General features: G+C 41.7%; 1 protein-coding gene across 7 annotated transcripts in view; it reads right to left on the bottom strand.

The window, feature by feature from the left end:
* DGKD (diacylglycerol kinase delta) overlaps nucleotides 1–16674 on the bottom strand; it is a 60183-nt gene that overhangs the window by 35995 nt on the left and 7514 nt on the right. For 5 of the 7 annotated variants that reach the window (XM_088060870.1, XM_088060868.1, XM_088060869.1 and 2 more), the window contains exons 2-3: nucleotides 7056–7166; nucleotides 6302–6382 (exon numbers count right to left, since the gene is read on the bottom strand). In XM_088060870.1, the coding sequence (XP_087916996.1) occupies nucleotides 6302–6382; nucleotides 7056–7148 (174 nt within the window). In that variant the 5' untranslated portion in view covers nucleotides 7149–7166. Of the gene's footprint in view, nucleotides 1–1423; nucleotides 1558–1862; nucleotides 2045–6301; nucleotides 6383–7055; nucleotides 7167–16674 lie in introns of those variants that run through there. The other 2 variants (XM_014258315.2, XM_014258316.2) reach the window with 2 other exon arrangements.

Raw genomic sequence — 16674 nt, 5'->3', positions numbered from 1 at the left:
AACAGTGACTCAGAATGGTCTGTTTACCAAAGGGCTTTTTCTCAAGGAGAAAAAAACTGCATTGAAGTCTGGATTACAAACTACTAAAATAGCAAAGTATTTTGAAACTGCAGCAGTTCTGACAGGAAATGGGGACTGAACTGCACTTAATGAAGGTTGAAAACCAGCAGAGTGATTCTAGACATGGCAATACACGGCTCTACTCATCTTTTCAGTTGCTTATAAAGGAAATTCTGACAGCTGCCAATATAAACAGAGTACAAGCACTAGCAAAGAGTGTACAATTCCTGAATGTGTACATACATGGGTGTGGAAAAGACAACAACCCCCAGCAAAAACTGAATTTCCAGCATGTGCTGCAATTTTTCCCAATTTAGAGACGAAAGATTAAAAACAAGGAAGAAAGACTCATCCTGTTCATAAGTCTCTCTTTTCAAATCTTTCCCTTTTCCAAATATTAATGGGGCAATCCATGACTCTGTGAGAATTCAGGACACCAGGGACTGGCCTGTGTCACTATGTCACTGGATTAATCAGTCTTTTTGCCCAGCTGATGCCTTCTCTCTGGGTCTCTTTAACCCCCTATTGAGGAAGCAGGGGAGGAAAATCCTCTCCCTTGCTAGAAATCTCAGTGACTCCCTGGAGCATATGTTCAACTCCATTTTCTTCAGAGGGCTGAGGCCACACATGGCAGTTTTGAGAATCTGTGCAAGTGTCAAACCACACATATTTTCCTGATCTCTATCAGCCAAAGCTTGAAGTCCAACTATGACTTCCTGCAAATAGCTTGCAACAAAAGTTCTTATATTCTTTCTCCTCATAAAAATAAGTGACACGCTCTTTCTTGAAGCCTGTATTTCAAACCAGCACAACCAACCTCTGATCTGGCTGATCTGGGTTCCTCTTTTTCCAACAGTGCCTTACAGGCACACAGCTCCAGTGCTAGACAGGCGGAGCAAACTCTCTGTAGCTTCAGCAGCTCTATTTTCTTTCAAAACCAAACTCTTCAGAGAAGATTTCACTGCCTTCTCTGCTGGAAAGGATATATTTTAATTTAAAAGCACCTACATAAATAATTAACTTGACACAAAACCATGAAGTGGCAAAGGTACTTTCACTTCATTGTGAATGAACTGCAAATATCAACAGCATATTCTCCCCATTAGGAAGACCTGTCAGTACTTCAATTTTTTGCCCAAGTTCAAGCACTTTGCCCTCTGTTTATAGGAAAGATTACTTACCCAGAAATGAAAATTCAAGCTATTTCTCCACAGCATTAATAAGCCCTGAGACAATACAGTAGAAACATGCACTCTGGAGATCACCAACGTAAAACTTCACAAGACAGAAACTGGCAACTTCACTGCTGAATAGAGTCAGTACTAAGTAACAAGGTTATAATATGAAAAAAATTGTAGCACACCTCAGGCTTCCGTACAGCTGGAGAATGCCATCCATACTCCTCAGAGATGACTGTACTCTCTCATTCAGGGGCACCAGCAACTCCCTTTTCCTCAGCCTACCACAACCACTGTTGCCTCCAGTCATGCAAGTGCTCTGTAAGAGAGGTATTCTAACCTGAGTACTTCCTCTCTCCTGGGACATTGGTCAGGGTGAATCATCAGTTAATAAAAGTATTTCTTAACTGGGTGCAGCATTTCCAACAGCACCGCAGGCACATTTCCTTTTACTCCTCTTCTAGAGAATACATCTACATAAATCCACTCAGGAGAGAACACCTGAAGAGTAAGACCTCATAGCAAACATATTCCAAAGAACCTGAGCTTCTGATATCTGTTATGCTGGCACAGGCGCCATGTTTCCCAGTGCTCAATCCAGAAAACTCATGCTCCTGCTCTTACCTTTCACGTTCAATCTTCCTCTAAACTAGTGTCCAGAGCAGCCTACTCCCTCAGAAAAAAACCTAAACAGATTGCTTGACATGCAATTAACAGCATTAGTCTCGTCTGTGGTCAGTCTCTCTGAGCTACGTTCCACTTGCCACAAGCTGATTAGCTGCCTGCTTAAGGAGGAGCTGGGATAAGTTTCCTTCTGACGGCAATGAAGTGGAGAGGCAGGCGCTGACTGTAATAATATGCTGTTTCCTGTCTGCGGCTGAGCTGAGAGGTACTTCCCAACAAAAAAGGGTTTACAGGAGCTCAGGAGCTCAAGCTCCACCTCTTCCAGTGAAGAGCTTTAACTATGGAGGAGGGGTCACTAGCATGGCTCCTGGCACTCAAAAACGTGCTCTGAACCAGCTTCCATTTCATCAAAGCATCAGAAAGAAGAAACCAAACGACACAAAATTCCTTCTCCACACAGAGAATATTTCTCCTGTGGGATCTCAAAGCTCTGAATCAGATGGGATAAGAAGTAAATGTTGTAATTCATGTTATGTGAATGAGGGTCAAAGTCCACACTATCATTTGGTAGCAATAACTGGAAAACATTTACCAAACTACCATGTGAGAATCATATCGGAACACAAAATATGTACCTGGGAAGATATGATGTCCTTTCCAGGTGCTCTCCTGACAATGACAGGCGTTGACTAGTATTAAAGAATACATACCTTATCTTTATACAAATCCTCCACAAAGCAGGAAAGGGTCAATGAACTGATAAGGAACCACTTCTTTAACTGTACCAGCTACACTGAAGGCAGCAGGCTTAACTCAGCTGGCACCTTCTAGAAAACAGCAGATCTTCAGCCCACATACCAGTCTGAGGAGGAAGAATTTGCTCACCACACAAACACTTACAAAAATGGGCCAAAGGAGACGATCCAAAGTGTTTTTAAAGACTTTCGAGGGGAGAGCTGTGGTGGCAAAGTGTTGACCTAAGCAATAGGCAAGAGAGTGATTGGTGTCCCCCAGACCTTGCAGGTGTCACAGGGGAGAACAAGCATAATGGATGGTTCAGGTCCGTGAAACTTGTAAAGCAGATCATTTTGCGACAGAGATCAGTAAAACCTAGGCTTCCCAGCATTATCTTGAGAAAACACTATTCCAGCTTAAAGTATGGAACTCATCCTCATTGAAGATTTTGTTTTAATTCTCCTCACATAACTGCAGGCTAGTCCGTCATGCGGGCACCTTAACAAATCATGTTACTGCAAAACTGCACTGTCCAAGAAAAAACTGCTCATGGAAAGAGCTGAAGTCTCACTGGGAATACACCCAGTGTGATCCCAAATCATCTGTTTTTTAGAAATCACAAGAGGTTTTGAGAGTATGGCTAAGAAAGAGCTGCTCAGAAACCAGGGCCAGGCTCTGTCCTCATCCATCCAGTGCTGCTGATCTCTATTTTGTTAGGAGCACAAAACAGCACACACTAATGGCAAGAGTCTAGGCTAAAAGTTGACTGCTCTCTTTGAAATAAAGGGTCCTGAACTCCCAGGACAACACATCTATCATTGCATTTGTGCCACAGCAGATTTTCTCTAAGGCCTGTGCAAGAAAGCAACCCTAGGAAAAGGCTGGGGAGGGATCTATACACCACGTACCAAGCGATCATACATGAAAAGCACCTGTCACAGCCCAGACATCCCTGAAGAATTTATCTTGTAGACAGCCAACTCTCAAGGACAGAGATGGCAGAGATGAGACAGAACCAGCAAATACCAAACCAAAAACCAGCCTAGAGGCCTAATGAGAGAACAGAGCTCTGGCATGGGGCTGATGTAAGATTTGTTCCCAGAGGCTTCCTGTTAAATACCTCTGCAGCCACACTGCCTGACCTAAAGGAACAAAGTTAAACATAAAGCTTCTCATTACACATCAGGGAATGGAGCTGTACAACACTGTAAGCTCAAAAATGGCACATGTCACATGCTCCCAGCCCATTCTATAGTCATCTGTCGATTAACTCTGGGTAGCAGTCCTGAAAACTGTCCCAATTGCAAACTGGATACACTTACTGAGGAAACTACGCAGGATCAACGAAGAAAACCACGGTGGAATTTGTTATTACACACTTTTTTAGAGGAAGAAGTTGGTGTCCTAAAATTCATTTTTCTTGCTCTCCTTCCTGCTGAGAGCAAACAAATTACCTGTCAGTCATGTCCTATGTAAAAAGTTTACTGACAGCTATTTTTTTACTTTACTCCTCTATCCATGCAGCACAACCTTCCCTGGCTTTATGCTCTGGTTTTCTCCTCTCATGATGCTGCCTCCCCATGCACCTCAATGCACTTTCAAGAGTTGATCTTATGACTGATCAGTCCTTATTAACTCTTTGTTTTGGACATTGCTCCTTCAGATGGTTTATCTGATGTTTTTGGTGTTTGTCAGGAAGTTAGAGGTATCATTCAGGCAACCTGACCTGCAAAATCTATACATTAGGCAGGTGTCTGGACAGAGACTGAGTTTTCTCAGAAAGAAACCATTCTTTTATAAATCCACAAGTACTAGCCTCCATTGCAGAAAACAAAAAAACAAAAAGAAAATCAGAACTCTGATTATAACACCAAAACTACATATTTTCAGTTTAGGAGAAAACCTGAAATCATATGACCCACTGAATTGAAACAGGGAAAATAAATGCATCAAAAAAGTCTGAATTTTAGAAAGGAAGATACAACGGGGAAGCAGAGAGATCTCAAAGAAAACCAACAGAAAACTGTATGACTGAAAGGAATAAAAAGCAGTGAGAGCAATGATGTAACAGAGCAAACAGCAGCAAGACTAGGCCACCTTCTGAATTTCTTAAGTGTTTTTAGAGCTCAAGGTAAATGAGTCACCTCCATAAGCCATGACAGAAAGAGCACATAGAAATTAAGAGGAAACATGTTTTTCTTGTATTTACATAAGCACCATGATACACTGCTCAGCTGGAGACTGATAAGGAACTGTACCTTGAATTTCAAGGTAACTCTTTACATTTCATCAGCCAGGGAAGGCAGGAACTGACAGAGTCTAATACCAGAGTCTTGGAAATAACTCTTTACTGTTTGACTTGTATGGGGCAATCTGAGGGAGCAAATACACTACTTCCTTCTGTCCCTAACATAGTCTTTCTGATGGATGTTAAATCTCTCCCAGCTACAACAGTAAGCAGCACAGTAACAGTACACTTACCTGAAAAATCAGTCTTTATTTATATTTGAGAAGCAGGATTCAGGATAAAATGCTTTATTAATAGGTAAATAACATCACATTCTTGAAAACATATCCCGTACTCAAATCACTGCATAAACTTTCTCTCTGTACTCTAACATTGACACTAGAATTCAATATTTAACTACCACATCCAATGTACCTATCCAGCTATGGATGTTGAATGTGTTTTCAAGCTTTGGGAATGTGTTGGAGTTTTATCTGGACACAGGCACTGCAAAGCCAAAAGCTACAGCTACTCAACAACAATGCTCTTTGGCAGATGTTTACAGCAGCAGATCACTCCTGCTGCAGAACAAGGCACACTGTTCAGTGTTGGTCACCACCTGCAGGACCAGGAGGGATTCCTCCCTCCACCTGGATTACTCCCCCCTTCACCTTGCCTTGGAGCACACCTTCCTTTCCCCAGGCCCTCCTTCTCCTCTGTTCTGAGCCCTTCAGGAGCTGTGTGGAGGTTTGCTGCTGCTCACCAGCTCAACACTCATCCTGCAAGGCTGATGCTAATGGCTTTTTTCTGCACACCAGGTGCTCCCCCAAACTGGAGCTTGCAGAACACCTGCACCTTAGAAATACAATCATTTTTCCTCTTAGTTCCTGAGCCTGGAGAAAATGAAGCAGGGACACCACCACATTTCCAGACTGCAACTACTTAGCACACATTCCACATCTAATGAGTATCTTGAACCAATTCCACAGTTATTTCTGTGCTATTTCTTTCTATTCCTCCTTTTGCTTTCCCACTATATATAGCATGCATATATAAACACACACATACACACACAAAGTCAGAGAAATAAGTTTACATATTTTAATGCCTATGGGAAGAACTAAATTCCTTTAGCAAGATCTCCAGCATGAACATGAACATCACCTCCAACTCCCTCAGCAGAACAAATTTTTCTGTCCCATTGTGCAAACAGGTTCTATCAAACCCTCATAGCTTATAGGGAAGAAAATCCCTGAATGCCAAGTCTCAGCACAATACATAGTAAGCTGAGGTATTTCCCTGAGGTAATTTCCCACATGCACAAATATGAGTTATCATATTGTAAAGAAAAGTAAGTTTGTTTTGATTTTTTTTGTGTAAGTTGCTGTGAAGATTGTTCAGGTGTTTTTCAACTGCAAAAGAGATGGGATGTGGGAAAAGATGCAAGAAGAACAGAAAATAGTGCAAAAAGTCCTACCGTGAAGCTGTTGTTGACATTCTTTGTGCTGGATTCTGCTACGCTGGCATCTGTCAGATCCACCTCATCAAAAATAATGGACTGGAAAGAAAAAATCCAAGATCTTAACAAATTCTTGAATCCAATGTACAAGCAGCAGACTCACAGGGAGTCTGCCTAGTATGCTCTGTATCACAGCCTTTTATGATTTGAAGGAAAGACATAGCACCAACAATATCAAGGACCTGGAAATCTAGTTCCATACACTCGGGATCACTCTGGCCTGTGTTCAGACAGTGAATACAATGACTCTGTTTTTATTAAAGGATTATTTTAAACGAACACCAAATAACTGTAGGTTTTGTTCTTGTGAAAGGAGACAGTTTTATATCTAGTTGACTATCAACATACTAAACCAGATGCATAGCAGCTCTGATTTGATAAATTCTAGCCTTGCTTGTCTACTGCACTCTCTTTTCATTTGTATTCTCTTCCATCTACTGATTCAGAGTCCATTCCCTACTAACATGCACCAAAGGGAGAAAAAATGTAGAAAAACAGTATCACAGGTCCACATGATGCTTCACTTCAAAACCAAGGATTTCCAAGTGTGAGGCAAAACACAGGGATCTTCTAGTATCTACAAAACCTGAAGACCAGTGCCTAAAGAGCTCTTTTCTCTGCTGAGGGCTGCCTCCCCGCTGACAAACATCTGCCTCCAAAGCTCCTCTACTGACTTCCTTCCTTGGCCTCACAGGTACTGTCAGGACCTTACCTTAGCAGTTTTTGCATAGTAGAGTGTTCGTCCTCGCAGCTTAAAGTATCGTCTCTTCCAGCGCTGGAAGGAGCTGGTTTGTTTCATCAGCATCCCCTCTTTTATGACAGTCTACAAAAGCATCAGAGGAGAGGGTTGAAGCACAGGTTTCACTGACAGGCACACTTTCTGCTCCTCCAGCACACATCCATAGGGGAACTGGAGTTGGAGACCAATAATCTCAGTGCCCTCTGCTGGAAGCATTTCATAGATTCATTCAGCAAAACTGAGCAGCTTTCACAAGATAAAACTCTCATGAGCACACAACCCACACTGCAGTGCAGTTTTACCCTTGTCTTCAGTGCTATCACGATACCAAAGAAGATAAATAACTTAAAACTGAATGAGCATTTTCAATCTGACTCAGGGAGCGTAACAGTTAAACTCACCCAGGTCAGATTTCAGTTGCAGGTAATTGCACCTTTCATTTAATTGGCATCTGATTACCAGCACATACACACCCAGGATATCTGTCTCTACCTCCAGCTGTGCCTTGTGAACTGCATCTACTTGGTACAGAGGTGGCAAGCTGCAAGCCCAGGGGGTGAAGAGTGAAACCAGAGTAAAGAAGGTGCTATATCCAACATTAGCATTTGGTATTCTTCAGATAGTCTTGGCCCTGCCTCAGTACTCTCTGGCCAGCTGCCATTTCCCAGGGCTGCAGTGCCAAAACTGTCTTTGCACACTGATTTTTTTCTTTAACTGCTTTATAACTAGACTGACATACCAGCATACACAAACTCATATGCTCATTCTTATACTGTGCATTTGTGGGAATATGGATTTAATCCACATGCACTTTATTCAGGTTTGAATACCAACAGCTACATGAAAATGACCTCAAAAATTGCAGCTCAGAAAGACAAAAGGCAAAAAAGTTGGGGCTGAATGTCCAACCCCAAATTTCCTGATTGCAAATACTGCCTAGGAGCTACAAGCAGTATTACGTCATGCCTTGGTACCACAAGAAACCTACCTCTCTCCCCAAAACAGTTGCAGGAACCTAATTGCTGAGAGAGCCCAACAGGATAAACATTCCGTAAAAACACGGGACACAAACAGTCTGACAATCTTGTAAGACAGGTTATTCTGTATCTTAGTGCCAGAAAAATGACACAGCTTTAACATACCAGAGAGGTCTCCGTGGAATTCAGGTTTGTAACAGTCAGGTGGCTGAGAAGTATCAATTCACAAACAGCACCAAATGGACAATGCCAGGCTACTACAGCACACAAAATAAATACTCTTGCTGATCCACAGGGCTTAGTTCATTTTAAAACTCCTTTCCAGGGCATTAAACTTGCTTTTAAAATGCTATATATATTTCTAATGTGTGTCTTTAGTTTTTGGAACAGCTGCAGATTTTGATACGTTCCACATACACTGGCCCTTGCCAAGCTCAAAGCTTCCTCAAAAACCACTTGGAAAAAAATGCTGACTATAAGGAGAAACATCCGTCTGACAATATATGCTTCTCTTTTGCTAGACTGAGCTATCCTCAGACTGGCCTGAGAGATCATAAGGTCTGGACCACCATGGTGAAGCCTCTACGCACAAATCAGCTGAGAAAGAGCAGGCGCCGCATTCCACCAGATCTTAAAGAGAGCTGTCGGATATAGAAGCCACTAGAATCTTCCTCCACTGTGTTGGGAAACAGAAAAAGGGGGGAGCTCCCCCATCTCCTGGAAGAACATCATCTACCTTGGATGCCGGGCCCTGGCCAGCTCCAAGGTTAGCAAACCCCAAGCCTCAACGTTTCCCAGTGGTCTGTTTCACAAAGCCACCTGAACACTGGAAGAAATAAATACCTTCCAGTGGTCAGGCAAACACCAACTTTGTGGCTGCTTCAACTGAGAATTGCCATACTCCACAGAACTTCCAGCAGAAAGAAAAGAGGGGAAAAAAAAAGGCACAACTGAGGATTAAGCTCCTACGAGAAAATAGTTGTTTCCCACACCAGCTCCCCACAGATCTGAAGCAGTCACTGAAAGACATCCTGGCACTCATTTTCATAGGACACAGCAGCAGGAATACACTCTAAGAAGCCATAAAGTATCTGGGAGTGGCTTTAGGGTTCAGAAGTTAAACACACCATAGCAATACCCAGAAACAAAATGTTAAACCACCTTAGAGATGGTATTACATCAATAATCCAAAATTCAGACATTATCTTAGCTGAAGCTTCAGCATAAAAAAAAATGGAGTGCAAAGACTAATCAAACAGCATCCCTCACTGAAACAACCCTGAAGGCAAGGCCAGAGCTGAGGGCAGTCGTCTGGAACCAGGAAAGATGCATTCATGCTCCTACTCTGCCATGGGCTTTTTATGAGTTCCCAAGAAAGCAATTTTCACCCTGTATGTCTCCATCCCCCATGTATCAAGTGGAACAAACAGCACTCACCAACTCTGTGGAAACCCACTAAAATATATATTTCAATCACAAGTTATTTTAACCTCCAGCACACCTGAGTATCAGAGAAATGTAAAGTACCAGCATCCAAATTACTACACTAAAGAAATCACACATTTCTGCAGCTCTTTTTGGAAAATGGCGTATTTGGAAAGTGGCATATTTTCCAGCTTAAGACAGAAACATGGAGTGATTTCTGCATTCCCTGGGAAAAAACACATATAAATAAAAAATAAGACAGAGAAAGCAGCTACTGAACTCTGCAAAGCCCTGCAGAGAACTGAACCAAAGTCAGAGAGGAACTAATAATCCTGGGGAAGATTCCTGGGATGAAAGATATCAAGTCAGCCAGAAGGCTGATCAAAAACCAGCAACTTGCAGGAAGAGATTTCAGAGCTCTGTTGCTATGCTTATTTACAGCTATGGTTAAACTAGGGTCAGCCAGAGCCCTTATACACCCCAGGCTCAGGCAGCATCACTTTAGCCAAACTCTTGCCCAGCCCACCAGCACAGTAACCCTCAGCAAAACAATGCCTCTGCTTTCCCTCAGCTCCCACTGCTCGCACCTGCTCCCTCACCTCAGCTGGGCTCACTCACCTCTGCACAAGACATGCATTCCTCCATTCCTCTTTTAAACTCTCTTTTTTTGTTCTTTTTTTTTTTACCAAAAGGCAACACTTGCAGAGGTCACTTTGCCCCGCTCTAAGCAGCAGTTTCTGTCATTGCCAGGCTCTATCTATAGAAAACCTCATAGCTACCCAGCTCAGACATGAAAGGCCAGAGCATGAGCGCTCATTCTGCACACAGCAAACATGCCTCTGGTTCAGTGCTGCCCATCTCTGCACAAGAGCAGCTGGGCTATTTATAGGCACTCAGCACAGTTTGGTGGGTTTGGGCGGAAAGGGCTGGAGATAAGATCATGATGACTTTATAAAATGATGTAGACATCGCTGCCTTTCTCCTCCTCTGTTTTGACTTTACAGCCAAAGGACTTGTTACTTGCAGAGGAATGCAGCTGGAGAAAATGAACTGGGGAAAGGACCTGACTACAAAGAGACACAAATAACATAAAAGGGGGGAGATGAACAGTTACTTCTGCTCCCCAGCCTCTCCACAGATTTTTAATTGCAAATCTACTCTGATCAGATTACTGGGCATGTAATTCATCAAGATAAAAATTAACTTGCTTCTCCCATAATGAAAAGAGAGTGTTAAATCTATTTTAAGTATCATATATTGGATCCTACAGGAAAAGCTACTGCCCTGAAACATTCTGAGGTTTAATTATGCGCATCCTATCCAGGATAAATACTAAAATTGTTTGCAATGGAACTATGCAGGTTATTTTCTATCCAGCTGAGTCCCTTTCCAGTGTGGTGTCCTGTGGCATGGCATTCCATGGGCAGATAACACTATGAAAATGAATTCTCTTCTTGTGTAAAATGATATGCTACTAGTTTCAACACTGACCCCTTTTATCATATTACATGTCAGTGTAAAAAGGTATAAAAAAGGTATAAAAAAGGTTACTGAACAAACCAACAATTTAAAACAACACTGCACATAGCAGAGTGTCTTAAGAAGTCTGAAAAAAAACAAAATTAGATAATTGAAAGGCAAGAAGGCAAGGCCTAGGGAATTTCTAACATTTTGGTATTTATCCTTGGCCTTGAAGGACAGCAACTTCCTGCAGAAAAAAAATCAGTTTATGGCAAGCAATACACAATCCTCTCCCCAGCTCATCCCTTTTCAAAACTTGACATTTAGGAAGAGCAATAGTATGTTTTCAGGTTTCTCCTGGCAAAATGATTGCAGGGTTCAGGCCTAATCCTGAACTGACAAAAGAAAAGCTTTGCCACTGACCTCAACAGAAATGGTTTCATACAACTCAGAGGACTTTAAAAAAAGAACTTAAAAGAGACCCTTATGCTTCACTGTTTCCCCTTCCGGCCTTGTAAGAACAAGAAGCCAAAAGATTAACAGCTGTTCAGAAAAACAGCAAGACACAGTTGTGTTTTTGGCAGCATTGCTCATGTGAGGTGTCTCTGCACTCAGTAACCCGTGTCAGGAGGTCAGAGACAGCCTACACAGATTAAGTGCTTTCTACACTGATAACATGAGTGATTCTAATAAAAGTTAGGAAGGATCAGATTTCAGCTACTTTCAGATTACATCCCTTGTTCTCCTGCACATAGTACTGCTCACCAAGTGAAACACAGGAGTAGACAATCCTTTCCTGAAGCTTAAACCTATTGCCCCATTTGGAAGTAGGGCTCTTGATAGAACTAATTTCCTAATCTGGAAAACAAGCCCTATTAGCCAGACTGAGGCTGACTATCAAGCACTATCCAGCTGTCAGGCTGGCAAGTGTCCCTCGGCACAGTGAGGCTCCAAACCATGTTTGATAGACACAGAGGAAGAACAGTGCAACTTATTTCACTGCTGAGATCATAACATATTCTTAGGGGCAATTACTCAGTGCAGCACATCTAAAACAAGAATTATGCTCCACTGACATGTGTTTCCAATGCAGAAAAATAAATAAGTACAAGGTAACAGCAAAATTATACAAAGCTATCTAAATAGCAACTAAAGAATCCCAAACTCAAAGTCCAAAGTAGCATGTGGATTTCTCTATTTATCATGTGTCTTCAGAATGTAAAAACTTTAGGACACGTGCAGTTTTTATTTGTGTGTACCACAAAACACTGATGCCAAACAACAAATGATTGACTAAACAAAGCACCAAATGCAGAGAGGAGAAAACAAAATGCAAAAGTAAATGCGGAACTGGGCTATCTTGATAGATGCGTATTAGGCAGCTGAACCCCAGGGACCAAACAACCTCATCTAGTCACTGATTTTGAGTCAGCCATGGCAAAAAGGATAGGAGTAGGTCTGCAGGTGCTTAAACATGGCCAGATAGTCTTGCCGTGCTAGGGCAGGTACAAATCTGAGTGCTGTACCTTGTGGGCAAAATAGTTTCAGTAGCTGGTGTTATAAAAGCTCTCCGTGGTCATAAACACAAAACTAATTAATATTTTGAAATCAAATAAAACATAGTAAATCCTACAAAGAAACTACAAGAATAAATCTAACCAACCCCACAGAATAAGACATGAAATGTCAAAAGGGTAGGGGTTAACAAGCTAATCTGAGAGCAACATCCTTCCACCAGACAGTGGTCACACCCTGGAAATGAACTCCAGGAAGCTTCAAGAGGGGAAATCTGGACCAGTAAAGCAATTCTGACGATGGGACACAGAGAGCTATACAGATCTATAAGGGAGCACAAGGTAATTACAAGTTGCATAGTCCTGTTTGGGAATTCTACGTTAAATGCACTTTGCTCTTGAGAAAGTGAAAATTGCATTAAGATTTCTTTCACTTGCATCAAAAGAGCAAGGCATTATGAGAACTCACTGCAAAAAAGGGACTCCAGAAGAAAATCAGAGCCGGAATCACATATCAAACTAGAAGCTGAGGCAGTGAGTCAGACGCCCACTAATAGAAGCCGAGCACTACAACTGATGAATAGGGTTACAATACAATAGCTTTGAACAACCACATGGGGAAGCTTGAAAAACTCTCCTAATAATCATCCTCCCAATTCTCCTCTGTTGTAACCTCCAGCCCTGATGAATGAGCTGGACTTGGCACACCCAGTGAGAGACCAGGGTGGGCAATGGCTGACAGCTCTCCTACAGCCTCCCTGCAACTTCTGAGACAGCAGAATCCAGAGCAGAGCATAGAAACATATCCATGGAGTAGCTGAGATGTCACTGAAACAGGTAATGTAAGCTCATTATCTGGATCTGCAGTAAAATCAGGGATTGGTATCAAATAGATATTGAAAAGGTTTTAATTTGCCTTGGCACAGATAAATGGTCAAACACTTCATTCTTCATTAGTTAGTGCTGCAGCCAATAAACAGAGAACAGGTCTTTGAACAAGCTTCTTTCAATACCAGGTTCAGCTGCTACTATTATGAACAGCTCTCCTAAAAGGAGACCTAAAGTGAACAAATTACCAAATGAAATTTGAGAGCACACAAAAATGTATATGGGGAAGGAAATATAACATACAGAGTATCAAAGCACAGCTTCTTGGTAAAATGAGCTCTTTCAAAGAGCTCCAAGAAAAGTACTAAAACAGATGAATATTCTGGTCAGCTACTTAGAAGGGAGAATGAAAAACATACCACTACACTGATTAAGGATGAGTTAGGGGCTGGACAACTCCTGGCACACTAACTGCTTAAGCCTCAGGATGCTTTCCATAGGCTCCCAGAATCCTTCCCAAACACAATTATCACAAGAGGGAAACTGAGCACAAAATGCCAGTCAAACCATAGCAAAGCTGGAAGATAAGGACTCAAAGCCATCTACAAAGATAACTAAAGCCAAAAAAGGTAACAGCTTAATAGCTACCTGAAAATTCTGGAGTGGAATAAAATCTTAAAGGGTACTAATTAAATGTGAACTTTATATAAACATGAAAAGTTTGACTTATTTTTTTCTACCATCTAAAATCATATATATGACTACATCCCTACCTTGCGCATTTTCCCCATACACGAAAAATGTCAAAACATGCTACCTACTGTAAAGCCTTCTGACATACAGCTGTCAGAAGCTATGCACCAGCACCACTGAACCCCCATCTGAACTCAGAAGCACATGGCTCTGCTGATGAGGCACAGCAATAGAACCTCATTTGGAATCACAGCCTGTACACAGAACCCTCTAACACTGCAGCCTGTACAGCACAGCTTAAGTCACACTCTTACTCATTCACATTCAAAGAGACAAGTTACTACCAAAAACCACATGTCTAAACCCCCCCTATGCACTTCACCAGAGCCAGGCACTCAGCACAGCGGGCTGTCAGGGCCATCTGACATTCAAGTACCAGGCTGAGGAGCGTGACCAGTGCGAGCACAGAACAGCGAATGTATGGGAAAGCACATGCAGAATACAGCTGCGGATCTCATCCTCACACTCATAACCACCCCAGTCTTCCCACACCACTGAACATCATGGAGACTTTGGCCAAGTAGGAAGGAATAATCAGCAGAAAGTACCAGTAAGAAAACTTCAAAATATGGGAAAGTGAAAGTTATACCTTGAGGAAGAAAACTGAATCCTTTGCCCTTGTGTTGAGGAGGCTGAAAGAAAGACAGCTTCCTCCTACTGTGTCAGGATTCCCATCACCTCTGCTACTGAATTCTGCATGGAGCCTTGTTTGGTAGGGACTGGTAGATGCAGAGCCAAATTCTCATTCTTTTACTCCAACTGGTATTCAAATAGGTTGAGAGCAGAAAGCAGCTTTTGGCTTTTGGCCATTTAATAAATACTTAGGTATCTTAGAATTTATTTTTATCTCATCTGTAACAACTGTTGTAATCAGATTTTCCATATTTATGTATTAAACAACCTATGCTTTTAAGTTTTTTTTTCCTGATCTATTTAACATAGTTTTTAAAGGATATTGCAAAGTTTTAATTTGTTTTTCCACTTTCCCTGTTTTAATATCCTGCAAATACCTTTGACCATGCCAAGACTTCTTGATCAGCACCAGCAACAACAAAAAAGATGAGCACAGCCCTGGGAACACCGTTTTGTTAACTTTCAGCTGAACAAAACAGGCTAGTGTGAATTCCCAGAATAGTGATTTTAATAAAACCTCAGTGATAAATCTACACATTCTAGAGAGTGCTCTGTCCTGCCCTCAGCTGAGAGCAGTTCCAAGAGCAGGCAGCTCACCCTCCCTGTTTTATCAGACACATTTCTGTTGTTCAAAGACCACTGAAGGCGGCTGTCCCATGGAGTAAGACATTATCTGGAGCTTGCACCACCTGCCTTAGTTCCCATGTCTAGGTGATTTCTTACATTTGATACAAGAAGTATGTATCTACATTTTCCCTACAGGAAACTGCAGATCTAGTGAGGAGAGGCTCATCACTAGAAAATTACATGGATAAATTTACTAAAGCTTGCAAGTCTCACATGCAATGTGCTCGATACAAGCATTATGTGATCAAGAGGGCATTTCCTTTCTCAAAATAGGCAAACCACAACATCAGAAGAATGATCAGACGTAAAACTTTTCAATTAGCAATGAGATGGTGAGGAAACAAAAAGTTCTCCAAAACCAAATGTAGCAATCATGTACTAATCAATTGCATAATTGAAGTGGTAACATTGTAGCTATCAAGCCAACTTTTTCTTCTCTGCATGAGAGGAGAGCAGCCTGCTTTAGACCTCCTCCTCCATGAAAGTGCTCCCATGCCCAGGTGTGGTCCAGGGCCTGCAGACTGCAAGCTCCATACCTTGTGGAATCACTGCACTGCTGCTGCAGAGGTACAGCACTACTGAACAGGGCATGCACAATAAGCTCACTGCTTTCTGAAGTGTTTTATATAAAATGTGTGAGGAGGGACCACAAACCATGGCAGATGCTGTGTAACAGTGCTGCTGCCTCAGCTATTCTGCCTGGAGAATCCAGCTACCCCTGGATGAATATCCTGCAGGGCTGCAGTATCAAACAGAAGCATATTTTGTCTTTAAGCAACACATAAATTCTTAGTGAAACAAGAAGCAAAAGAAGGTACAGTGTCTCATGGTATACTGGATTTCCTAATCAGGTAATCTGGAGATAGAAATTTCACAATTTTCATTTATAATCCTGTACTCCTCCAAAGTAATAACTCAATAGTTTTTCTGTAATGAGAGGCTTTGGGTAGAGGAAAATACTCTAAATATTTTACTTAAGTTTAATTTTTAAAACCCAAGCAATCAAACCAATACATTCAATACCTATGTTTTCTTGTCTCTAATTTTATTAGAGAGAAAAAATAGTAGCCTGGAAACTTTTTAGTGATGTGGTCTAAGTAAATCCATGCTCTCAAAACATGGAAAAGTTTAATGTTAGCTCTTAAGTTCTTGGAACCTGATCTATAGTTAGAAAGAATGAGAAATGCTTCAAGTGCATGTGGTTTTGTGCTTTGTTTTGTTGTGCAGTGGGATTTTTTAGTTTGGGTTTATTGATTTTTGTTTTTTTTTTTTAACAAGGAAGTAACAGCTGCTACTTTCATACAGCATCCAAAACTCTCCAGCAGCAAGGCAAACTTACAGTACACCAGTGGAAACAGTGCTGGGAGGCTTCCC

This window comes from Pseudopodoces humilis, chromosome 11, assembly GCF_049639895.1.
Source record: "Pseudopodoces humilis isolate 2021_Gansu_Grassland_sample_001 chromosome 11, ASM4963989v1, whole genome shotgun sequence".
Lineage (NCBI taxonomy): Eukaryota > Metazoa > Chordata > Aves > Passeriformes > Paridae > Pseudopodoces > Pseudopodoces humilis.
This window is presented reverse-complemented; position numbering and strand designations above follow the sequence as displayed.